Here is a 12,175-nt window from a genome sequence, read left to right as displayed (position 1 = left end):
TCTTTCACCTCCGTGGGTTGAAGTCGGGGGCCGGCGCTCGGCCGGGTGGCTGTCCAGGGACGGTGGATGGGGCTCGGACATGGCTTTTACGCACGCCCGGTCCTACTCTACGGAGCTCTCTTTCACCTCCGTGGATAGACGTTGGGGGCCGGCGCTCGGCCGGGTGGCTGTCCGGGGACGGTGGATGGGGCTCGGTCATGGCTTTTACGCACGCCCGGTCCTATTCTATGGATCTCTCTTCCACCTCCGTGGCTAGAAGTCCACGCCGCCACACGCCTGGAAGTTTGTTTTGTTAAATAAAGAGCCGTTTACCAAACCCACGTCTTTCCTTGTACTTTGTTAACGCTACAATATAGTTATATACTAGATCTGTGGAATAACGACGAGGCTGACGTCAGGGCGCACGCGTGGCGTTGTTGACAAAGGATGAGGAATTTGATCGATGGATTTAATGATTTAGAGTGCACAGATGGTTTGATAATATTATTGCTTATATAATAGTTATTTAATATCTAATTTATATATCGTTTTATGGGCATGTGGAATATTTTGAAGTGCAAGCGCCGTCAGCGGCGCGCACCCATTGTTGACAAAGGACGATCGATGGATTTAATGAATTGGAGTGACACAGATGGTTTTATAAACGTTTTGTTTATGTAATAGTTTTTTTAATAACTCTGAATGTTACGTCAGGCCCGTTCTCAGCTTTTCGTTTGTGTTTATGTGACGTTAGCATACGTTTAGCCTGTTGTTGCTCGTTCATGTCTGTTCTTGGTGTTGGATTTTGTCGAATAAATTTCCCCCCAAAATGCGACTTATGCTCCAGAGCGACTTATATATGTTTTTTTTCACGTTATTGTGCATTTTATGGCTAATGCGATCTATATTCCGGAGCGACTTTTAGTCCGAAAATTACGGTAGGTCAAGTTAGCATTACTCAAAAACTGCAGGAATCCATTTGTGTGGAAACTTCATGTGATAAGGTGGGTTGATCTTTCACAGTATATTAATTTTTTTGGAACAAAACATCATGGTACAAAACATAGCCTAATACTGTAAATTCTAAGTGGCATAATTCCTTACTTTGGGAATATAAAGTCTATAAAGCTGACTTGGAACTTGTGGGGGAGGGGACAGGTTTGTCATCCTGAACTACTACCCTAATCTGTTCTTAGAGGAGAGAGGCTTAGCGAAACCTCAGATAGATAGAGATTAGATAGAGAGCAATGTCTCATTAGAGAGGGGAGTCCAACCGAATCAGTAATTTCTATTATATATTTATTCAGTTAGTTTCACTTTGTTTTTGTTTGTTAAACCCTAAAATTTCCTAAATTGATTGCATTTATTATCTCTTTTAACAAATACCTTTTTTGTTTAGCATTTTCCTCATGATGAAGGACAGACTGGCACAGCTCAAGGAGGTAGGCAGAATGCTAATGGTCTACCCTAAGGGTATAGGCTCTTGTGAGGACAACCTTTGTGTTGTTGTTGTTGTCAACTCAATATCCCGTTGGGATGATTTATTATGCACATCACTGTTGCTCATCAACTAAATTAATGTATTAATATGAAATCTGACTTAGAAGCAAACTCTATAAATATACCATAGGTTAAAAATCGCTTGTTCAAACCCAATGTATGACCTATTGCAGTGGTTCTCAAAGTGGTTACTTGAGATTTTGAAAAGTATTTAAAATATAGTACCAAGCGTGCAAAAATCCTTAAAATTACTCAATACATTATTTGAGTATTTCAAGAAAATTCATTTATAAAGAGAAATTTACCGTTTTTTTCCGTGTATAATACGCAAAATTTAACAAATTTATTGTCCTAAAATCTGGGGTGCGCATTATACATGGGTACAATTTTTTTTTAAATTATTTTTTTTTAATTTAATTTTTTTTTTTTTTTTTTAAGAAAATCATGGTACTGGTACGAGTATTGATTTATGTATTGTTCTCTTCTTGTCATGTTGTGAAAGAATGTGGGTTGAATAAATACCGAAAGAACAATAGTGTGTTTGTACTGTGCTCTGGTCATTTCGTCAAAGAAGGGATAATAGTCCTCTTCTCTTCTTGACTGACAATGAATGTGATAGTTTAATACAATCAGCAAATAACAAAATGCGTATTACAGGTAATATTTTATTTCACAACACTTTGCCTTGTTCCTTTCGTCTCTGCTGTTCACTTCAAACACGCTCCATACGAACGCAATGCTCTCGTATCAGACGCTTGCTCGATCACCTGCTCGTTTGCTGTCACAATGTACCCTACACAAATCCGAAACATTTGTTGCGGCTCCGAGTCACGACGAGGGGCAAGTTTTGGTTTCCAAGGGTGTTATTATTCCTCTTCAACGTCTCTCCCATACAGAGCCGCCTTTTTCACATGTCCGCACGTCACTTTCCTCTCTTTTCAGCTGATCGCGGTGGTGCCTTTATGGGCAGTCGGAGAAATCAACGCCAACAAAAAAAATACATCCAGCCTAGTTAAGACCATACCAAAGACTATAAAAATGGGACCCATTGCCTCCCTGCGTGTGTGACGATCATTGGGACTTAAAAAAAAAAAAATAAAATAAAAAAAAAAATAATTGGGTGCGTATTATACATGGGTACAGGCTTTTTTCCAGCATCAACATGCCATTGTTAGGGTGCGTATTATACATGGGGGCGTATTATACACGGAAAAAAACGGTATATTATGTAGGCAATTCAAGATAAGTTATTCCAGTGTACAGCAGCCACAATTTCAGAGAATTCAAAAGAACAAACAGAAGTTAAAAACAGAAGTTTAGAAATTAAATATTTAAAAATATAATATAATCTCCTCAATACCAGAATTGTTCAACACAACTTGTTATATGCCACCTAACATCACCTGAAAATCACTTGAAAAACTTTTAAAATGTAGTTAATGATTTCTTTTTGAAAATAGATCATTACTAGATTTACTTTATTATGATCCCAAAAAAAGGACACCTCATACCATACATCTTTCTATGTGCTCAAATCTTTTGAATTATAGCCTTTTTTTTTTGCGAGGGACAACTATTCAAATTTAATCTGAAAATGATGGCACAGCACTATGTTGTAAATCTTTCTTTCTTTCTTGACTAGACACTAAACAAAGTTTTGTGTTTTTACATTGAGCACATGAAGTACATAACTGATGCTTTAAAGAATGCATACTGATGTAGATACTGCTTACGCAGTCTGAATCTCCTCTTTAATGTACGTATTCCGATATGGTTTCAGACAAGTGATGTTGGAGGGGATGACGTTGAGGTTCCCATGCAGAATGAGGATTTTATGGAAGATTTTTTTGCCCAGGTATTTTTCTTAATTAATGTTAATTTGATCAAAATATAAGTTGTTTTTCATATGGTCTGTATGTGGCTCTTTTTTTAGATTGAGGATATCCGCTCCAGTATTGAAAAGACTGATGACAGCATAACAGAAATAAAAAAACTCTACTCCACCATCTTATCCTCCCCCACATCTGACCAGAGTAAATTACCTTCAGTTTCACACTGACTCACGCGGGTGCACACGTGCACACACACACACACACACACACAAACGCACACACGCGCGCGCACAGACACACACACACACACACACACACGTATGTATACACACACACCTGGACGCACGCGCACACATGCACGCATGCACACACACATGGACATATGCGCGCACACACACCTGCGCACACACACACACACACACACAATCCCCCCACACACACACACACACACTCAAAACCACCAGACCAACAACAGGTGCTTAAATTCACAATCATTTCTCTGCAGTGGTGTATGTTCATATCCCTGTAGTACGTCAGCACTCATTGTACTTTGCATGGTCTCTCCGTTGATACCCCCCCTTCCCCATTCCTATTTCTGTATTTAGAAACACAGGATGATCTTGAAGCAGTGACCAATGAGATTAAGAAATCTGCCAACAACGCAAGAAACAAGCTCAAGAGTCAGTACGCTACCTTGTATCTTGTATTGGGCAAGCGAGCAGGCAGACGGACGGACGGACAGATGGGCGGGTGGGCGGGCGGTTGGGCGGACAGACAGATAGATAGATAGATGGGTAAGTACGTTTAGTGTTAAAATAGTGTACGGACCACGTAAGGCTGTACTCCAAACATTTGTTGTACTGTATTTTTGTGGTTTTATGTACTGTTTTAGACAAACTTAGACAAATTGCTTTGAAACGCTTTTTGACGCTTCTTCTGGAACGGTCGAGATCCGGGGATCTACTGTAAATGAGATGCAAGGTTTTGTTGGTTCCAAGAGTGACCTGTGAAGATATAATTCGTTCACTCATTCAAGTGGGTATAGCAAATTAAAAATAAAATTCGGCACGGCGGTAGACTGGTTAGCACGTCTGCCTCACAGTTCAGAGGGTGCGGATTCGATTCCGCCTCTGTCCCACCCAGAGTGGAGTTTCTATGTTCTCCCCGTGCCTGCGTGTTTTTTCTCTGGGCACTTCATCACAACCCCTTCACATCACAAAAAGGCCGATTGAGCATCGAATTGCCCGTCGATGTGAGTGCAAGTTTGTCTCTGTGTGCCCTGCGATTGGCAGGCAACCAGTTCAGATGACTGCTGGGATAGGTTCCAGCACGCTCGCGACTCCCATGGGGACAATCGGTACAGAAAACGGATGGATAGATAATGGCAGACTCGGATGAGATTATGTGATGTCATTGGAATCAGCGTTTTGTCTTCAAGGTTTCTGTTCCCGCGAGTCCACTTCATATGACAGTTACAAAGTTAAACCATGTAAGAGTTTTTAACCAAGCATAGAAGTTTTATGCTAAGACTGACTACTACTTCAACCTGCCTGTACCGGGCCCAAGGCCCAGCTAAAGGAAAAAAACACCAAGTATGATGCTTCCACCACCAATCTTAACTAAGTATTGTGGTCTTTTGAAGACGAGCAGTGTTGTGTTTGCACCAAACATCCGTTTGGTATTTTGGCCAAAAAATTCAACCTTGGACGACAAAATAACATCCATCCGTCCGTCCAAACAGCGTTCCACTTGGCATATCAGCGTCCTTCAGAGTCCTACAGGCCAAAAAGGCCCGATGGTCTCTATCACTCCCTCCGGATAGACTACACCAGAGTTTTTTACAGTAGACGTATAGTCTTCATTTGTCTCCTTTGTCTCCGTCAAACTACAAACAGACATAGAATCATATAAAACATACACTCAGAAAAAGCAATAAAAGAAATGTCCAACAAACACAAACAAACTTCAGCATCAACAACGTGACAAGCAACTACAGGACTGTCTCAGAAAATTAGAATATTGTGATAAAGTTCTTTATTTTCTGTAATGCAATTAAAAAAACAAAAATGTCATACATTCTGGATTCATTACAAGTCAACTGAAATATTGCAAGCCTTTTATTATTTTAATTTTGCTGATTATGGCTTACAGCTTCAGAAAACTCAAAAACCCAATCTCAAAATATTGGAATATTTCCTCCGACCAAGTTAAATAAAAGATTTATAACAGCAAAACAAAATCAAACATTTGAAAATGTCCATTAATGCACTCAGTACTTGGTTGGGAATCCTTTTGCACGGATTACTGCATCATTGCGGCGTGGCATGGAGGCAATTAGCCTCTGGCATTGCTGAGGTGTTATGGATGCCCAGGATGCTTCAATAGCTGCCTTTAGCTCATTTGCATTGTTGGGTCTGGTGTCTTTCAGTTTCTTCTTCACAATACCCCACAAATTCTCTCTGGGGTTCAGGTCAGGAGAATTGGCAGGCCAATCGAGGACAGTAATGCCATGACCAGTACACCATTTACTGGTGGTTTTGGCACTGTGGGTAGGTGCCAGATCATGCTGGAAAATGAAAATCATCATCTCCATATAGCTCTTCAGCAGATGGAAGCATGTAGTGCTCTAAAATCTGCATTTACTCTGGACTTGATGAAACACAGTGGACCAACACCAGCAGCTGACATGGCTCCCCAAACCATCGCTGACTGTGGGAACTTCACACTGGATTTCAAGCAACTTGGATTTTGCTCCTCTCCAGCCTTTCTCCAGACTCTGGCACCTTGGCTTCCAAATGAAATACAAAACTTGCTTTCGTCTGAAAAGAGGACTTTGGACCACTCTGCAACTGTCCAGTGCTTCTTTTCCATAGCCCAAGTCAGACGCTTCTTCCGTTGTCTTGAGTTCAGAAGTGGCTTGACCATGGGAATACGGCTATTGTAGCCCATTTCCCGGACACGTCTGTGAACAGTGGCTTTTGATACCTGGACTCCAGCTTCAGTCCACTGTCTTTGAAGCTCCCCCAAATTCTGGAAGCGACTCTTCTTCACAATGCTGTTAAGGGTGCGGTCATCTCTCTTGGTTGTGCAGCGTTTCCTGCTACATTTCCCCCTTCCAACAGACTTTTTGTGAATGTGCTTTGAAACTGCACTCTGTGAACAGCTTGCTCTTTGAGAAATTTCTTGTGTCTTACCCTCCTGATGGAGGGTGTCAATGATGGTCCTCTGGACAGCAGTCAGATCAGCAGTCTTCCCCATGCTTGTGATTTAGTTTACTGAACCAAGCTGAGTGTTTTTCAAGCCTCAGGAAACCCTTGCAGGTGTTTCGAGTTAATTAGACGATTCAAGTGATTAGTTGAATACCCTACTAGTATACTTTTTTATGATATTCTAATATTTTGACATAGGATATTTGAGTTTTCTTAAGCAGTATGCCATAATCAGCAACATTAAAATAATAAAAGGCTTGCAATATTTCAGAATGTATGACATTTTTGTTTTTTTAATTGAAAATAAAGAACTTTATCACAATATTCAAATTTTCTGAGACAGTCCTGTATATCGTACCTCGATGGCTGCACAACACCAAAAAGGGAACGAGTCCAAATTTTTACAGACAGCAATGGAACGCAAACATGCTATCCTTCAAACGGTGACAGCACGTACAACACCAACAGGAAGTGCCACCGCCAAACAGGTCCCCAGTGCAACAAATCAAGTACATACTCAGTACTGGCCCAGGTGCAAGTCACAATCCGCGAAAGAAACTCTGAATACAAAACATGCATACAATAATAATGATAATCCAAACAAATAAATGACAAATATAATTTGGCAGTTAAAGTCTCTTCCTTCAGCTTGACGAAATTTAGTACCGCAGGTGTCCACCAGCAAGTTCGAGGATTGCCACTATGATAGGCACCAACCACCTTATGGCCACAGTTCCGATCAGATGCCCCAACAATGGTGATATGAAATATGATTCAGGGTTAATGTTTTTGACCTAATCTCAAAATTTATGATTGGAGCAAACACAACACTGCTCATCATTCAAAGTAGTACACAAAGGCTATTGCTTACATTTATTTTAAGAAGCCAAATTACTTTTAACAAGTGTTTGAAGGTGATTGGTTCAGCCACATCCTGTTCAACAAGGAGTGCACATTTACAACAATATGAGCTCTGTTATTTTGTTTTACTTCCATCCATCCATCTTGTTCCGCTTATCTGGGGTTGGGACGCGGTGGCAGCACCCGAAGACGAAGGGAGGCTACCCTATCGTTCACCGGGGTGAACCCCAATGTGCAGGCACCAAGCCGGGGGGCAATAAGTATGCCCACACCTGCTCAACGCCTCTCACCGTTGGCAACTTCAGAGTGGAAGAGAGTCCAGCCTCTCTCAAGAGACCTTGTACCAGAACCCAAACTGTGTGTGGAGGCAAGTCCGACTATGTCTAGTCGGAACTTTTCTGCCTCGCACACCAGCTCCCCTTTCCAGCCAGAGAGGTGACATTCCATGTTCCAAGAGCCAGCTTCTGCAGCCGGGGATCGAACTTGCCAAGGTCCCCACCTTTGGCCGCCGCCCAGCTCACTTAACACCCGACCCCTTTGGCCCCTCCCACAGGTGTTGAGCCCATTGGAAGGGGGACCCACGTTTCCTTTTCAGGCTGTGCCTGGCCGGGCCCCATTGGCGAAGGCCTGGCCATCAGTCGCTCGCCTTCGAGCCCCGACTCCAGGCCTGGCTCCAGAGGGTGGGCTCTGGTGACCCGCGTCCGGGCGAGGGAAAACGAAATCCATTTATTTTATTCTTCATAAGGGGTTCTTGTGAGCCGTGCTTTGTCTGGCCCCTCACCTAGGACCCTTTAACCATGGGTGACCCTGCCAGGGGCATAAAGCCCCAGACAATTGGCTCCTTGGATCATTAAGACACGCAAACCCCTCCACCACGATAAGGTGACGACTCACGGGGGAAGTTTTACTTCACCATCCAAAAATGTTTGTTTTCCAGTGGAGTTGTACAGGCTATAGACCACATTAATCATGGAAAAGATTCTGAAATTGTATTACATCTGGCATTTGAACACAGTTGTGTAGAATATTTATCTAGTGCTCATAAATAATACTATTATAACTGTATTATAATTGTAACTATTCCACCAGGAACATGTTGATGTTTTTCTTGAGAAGTAAAAAAGAAAAAAGATTTCACACATGTACTCATGTACAGTATGCACAAATATTCAAACAGGCATTGAACACCAGCTCGAGACAAACAAAGATGAGAGGGCCTCTGCTGACCTCAGGATAAGAAAATCACAGGTTAGAACAGCAAACATCTAGAGCGGGGGTGCTCATTAAGTAGATCTAAGGGAGCGTCGGCTGCTCTAATGGCTTTACCTCAGTCACTGCCAGTCCTTCCAATTTTTATTGATATAGAGTGGAGCCTTGGTTTTCGAACGTCCCAGTTCTCGAACAAATCGGTATTCGAACAAAAAATTTGAGATTTTTGCTTTGGATGTCGGACGAAATTTCGGTTGTCGAACCTCGCGAGACGAGCCGAGAGGACCCGCATGCCAACTGACTCCGTTCGTTATTACATTCTCGTTACTCTGAGGATTGCATCAACTCTAATTATGCCTCCAAAGGAAGCAAGTGGGAGCAGTAAAGCTGATCATGGCGAAAAGAGGAAAGTAGAGCGCAAAACGGTTGAATTTAAAAAAGACTTCATCGCAAAATATGAGTCCGGTGTGCGTGTGTCAGAGTTGGCGCGGGAGTTTTGCATCGCAAAATCGACAATCAGGTCGATCCTAAAAAACAAAGACGCTCTTAAAGGATGTTGCGAGAGGGGCGACTGTGCTTACCAACAAACCTTTGCTCTTTGTTGTGCTTTTTTTCCCTCAATTTAAAAAAGATATCTTTTACTATTAGAATGAAACACACAAGCGAGTTGCTACAGATACGGCAATACATTCCCCAGCCTAGCCTACTATTTTATGGTGTAAAATAATGAAAAAATGCTTTAAAAACGCGTTTTATTTGGCTTGGAACCTAGTGGTAGAGTGTCCGCCCTGAGACTGGAAGGTTGTGGGTTCAAACCCCGGCCGGGTCATACCAAAGACTATAAAAATGGGACCCATTGCCTCCCTGCTTGGCACTCAGCATTAAGGGTTGGAATTGGGGGGTTAGATCACCAACTGATTCCCGAGCGCGGCACCGCTGCTGCTCACTGCTCCCCTCTCCCCCAGGGGATGGATTAAAATCACATGGGGATGGGTTAAATGCAGAGGACAAATTTCACCACACCCAGATGTGTGTGTGACGATCATTGGGACTTTAACTTTTTAACTTGTAGTGGAAAAACATGATTCAGAATTCGATTGATTCACTTCTCGAAAAGCCTTCTGGAACGGATTGTGGTCGAAAACCGAGGCTCCACTGTAGCTGCCTGCCAACGGCATTGAATGCGTTAAAAAAAAGCATACTCCCGCTTATAACCCATTGTTACTTGATTGACATACAGGGCAGCCAGTCATACGCTTGTTGCATGCCTTTCGGTGCCTTACCATGGATGTACATTATATTTACATACAGATTATTTGGGGCAAATACCATTTTATAAGTAGCTTGTATGCTTAAAATTGTGGGCACCCCTGACCTAGTGAAAAGCAGTGTGATGTGTTCTTATTATGTACTATACATAAATCAGTGCTCTAGGATTGCTTGCATGTGTAATACATTACTGCGATTACAATCTTCAAATGATGTGATTCTAAAACGCCTTGTGCTCTAATTATAAAAGAGTATTTTCTTTTAATTGTTTATTGATAATTTGACAGAGAACAACACATTTTTTCCAAAACAATAAGGTGTGATTTACTCAACAGTTTCAAATGCGAAAAACAGTTGGAGAATATATGGTTCCCACAAACAAAATGGTAACACGTCAATCAATCAATCAATCAATCAATCAATCAATCAATCAATCAATCAATCAATCAATCAATCAATCAATCAAACCTGTTGTACTAACAAGGTGCAGCCAGGACAGCGTTTGCCAAATGCGCAAAATTGCTACACATTTCATTTTGTGCATTCTAAAAGGAGTATATGTAAATAGATACATTTTGCAAATTAGTTAGATTAGTGATTCAAACCTGATTAAGGAATGAATTTTGCATCTTGCTTGTCTGAAAGCCATGTGCAAAAAATGCAGCACCGCTGAGGCGCAGGCAAAATGGAAGGCAAGTGTCAACTTTGAAATACCAGAAACAAAACATTATCGCGACATATTCTATTCAGCCAAGCAATTTTCTAACTTGAAGCCAGTCACATGAAGGGGTCATTCACCTGTGAAAATCCTCCCATTCAATTCTGCAGTTCCATTCATCTGGATAGCTCTGTAACAATTGGTGTTGGCCTTTCCCCGACTTGTTATTTGGGTGTACTCTAACAGGTTCATCCAGGATGTGCAGATGTCGACAGGTTAATCAAATAAAATATGGCTTTTATGTGGTTACTGTCTTCCCCCTAAATTATCAGCGCAATATTGTTCTTTCCTGTCATACATTGTTTGCTTGCCTTCTCCACTCACACTTTCAATTCCATCAATTTAAACTTCATTTTATACCTACTGCACCTAAAGAGCAAAACCCTCTACACCGCTTTAAAACCTGTCCGTAGAAGTTTACACAATCTGTCAAGAGTGAGTGAACAAGCAGTTTAGTAACTGATTATTAGGATCTTAGAAAACCCTTGGCAATCTTTTTAGATAATATACAACTCCCCCACCAACAACAGCTGTAATCGGTTAAAGTGAACATTAAATTTGGCACTCATTATTTGGGATCTCAGTAAATCTGGCCCATAGTGACAATTGTCTGAGCATTCACACAATTGAAGTTATTCATATTATGATGAGGTCTTCATTTTCATCATCATTTTACACCAGTGAAAGACAAAAATAACAAATTATTTAAATTCCACAGCATGCTATCTTGGCGAAGAAATTCGTAGAGGTCATGACAAAATACAATGAAGCGCAAGTTGACTTCAGAGACAAGAGTAAAGGACGGATTGCCCGACAGCTTGAGATCAGTAAGTTGCTTTGTATGCATGCTGTAGTTACCATTACAGTTTATGTAAAAAATAAGATTTGTATCACATAAACTCCTAAGCATCGGTATAATGAACACATCTTAATGCTGTGATGATATATTCCATAGTGGTGTTTTTATGCAAGAATCTCAAACAACCTCAAAACAAGCAAACAAAAGCAAAGACAAAAAGAGGTGATTATTAAAACAAACAAAAAAAGCTTCCTTTTATTTTTGTACTTAATTATAGCTGGCAAAGTAACAACTGATGAAGATCTGGAGGAGATGCTGGAGGGAGGCAACTCAACTGTCTTCACTGCTGGGGTAAATATACTTGTTGTACACATCCAGTGGTTCCCTGAAACAAGTGTTTAATTCATTTTGTCACCCCAGCTTGTAACTCAAAACACTCATATCTAAAAATCATATTTTCCCCATTGAAGTTCATGGAAATGCCAACAATCCGTTTCTAGCTCCCCTAACCCAAAAAATCACAGTGTTGTAATGTGTATGTTACGGAAGAGGATTAGGACCAGTGAAGAAAAAAAAACGAGGGGTGACAGGATTCTGACTTTTTTCTCAGAATTCTGACTTTATTCTCAGAATTCTGACTTTAAAGCACATATGGCTCATGTGCGCGTTCCCGTTAGGACGAGTTTCATTTCTGTGGCTCGCTCTGGGTCGCGCAGGTCCCCGCGAAAGTGCCAGCGGGCAACTTATTATTGATTTTATGGCACAACGCTTCGGGCCAGCCTATATTTAGACTCTTCCA

At 41.4% G+C, this 12,175-nt stretch overlaps 1 protein-coding gene across 2 annotated transcripts in view; it reads left to right on the top strand.

The window, feature by feature from the left end:
* The first annotated feature begins 929 nt into the window (after nucleotides 1–929).
* Nucleotides 930–12,175, top strand: part of LOC119124718 (syntaxin-3-like) — an 81,115-nt gene continuing 69,869 nt past the window's right edge. The window contains exons 1-7 of one of the 2 annotated variants that reach the window (XM_037254950.1): nucleotides 930–1,421; nucleotides 3,260–3,334; nucleotides 3,413–3,512; nucleotides 3,917–3,991; nucleotides 8,559–8,629; nucleotides 11,296–11,404; nucleotides 11,654–11,727. In XM_037254950.1, the coding sequence (XP_037110845.1) occupies nucleotides 1,389–1,421; nucleotides 3,260–3,334; nucleotides 3,413–3,512; nucleotides 3,917–3,991; nucleotides 8,559–8,629; nucleotides 11,296–11,404; nucleotides 11,654–11,727 (537 nt within the window). In that variant the 5' untranslated portion in view covers nucleotides 930–1,388. The remainder of the gene's footprint in view (nucleotides 1,422–3,259; nucleotides 3,335–3,412; nucleotides 3,513–3,916; nucleotides 3,992–8,558; nucleotides 8,630–11,295; nucleotides 11,405–11,653; nucleotides 11,728–12,175) is intronic. The other variant, XM_037254944.1, reaches the window with a different exon arrangement.

This window comes from Syngnathus acus, chromosome 1 (assembly GCF_901709675.1).
Source record: "Syngnathus acus chromosome 1, fSynAcu1.2, whole genome shotgun sequence".
In the NCBI taxonomy this organism is placed as follows: Eukaryota; Metazoa; Chordata; class Actinopteri; order Syngnathiformes; family Syngnathidae; genus Syngnathus; species Syngnathus acus.
This window is presented reverse-complemented; position numbering and strand designations above follow the sequence as displayed.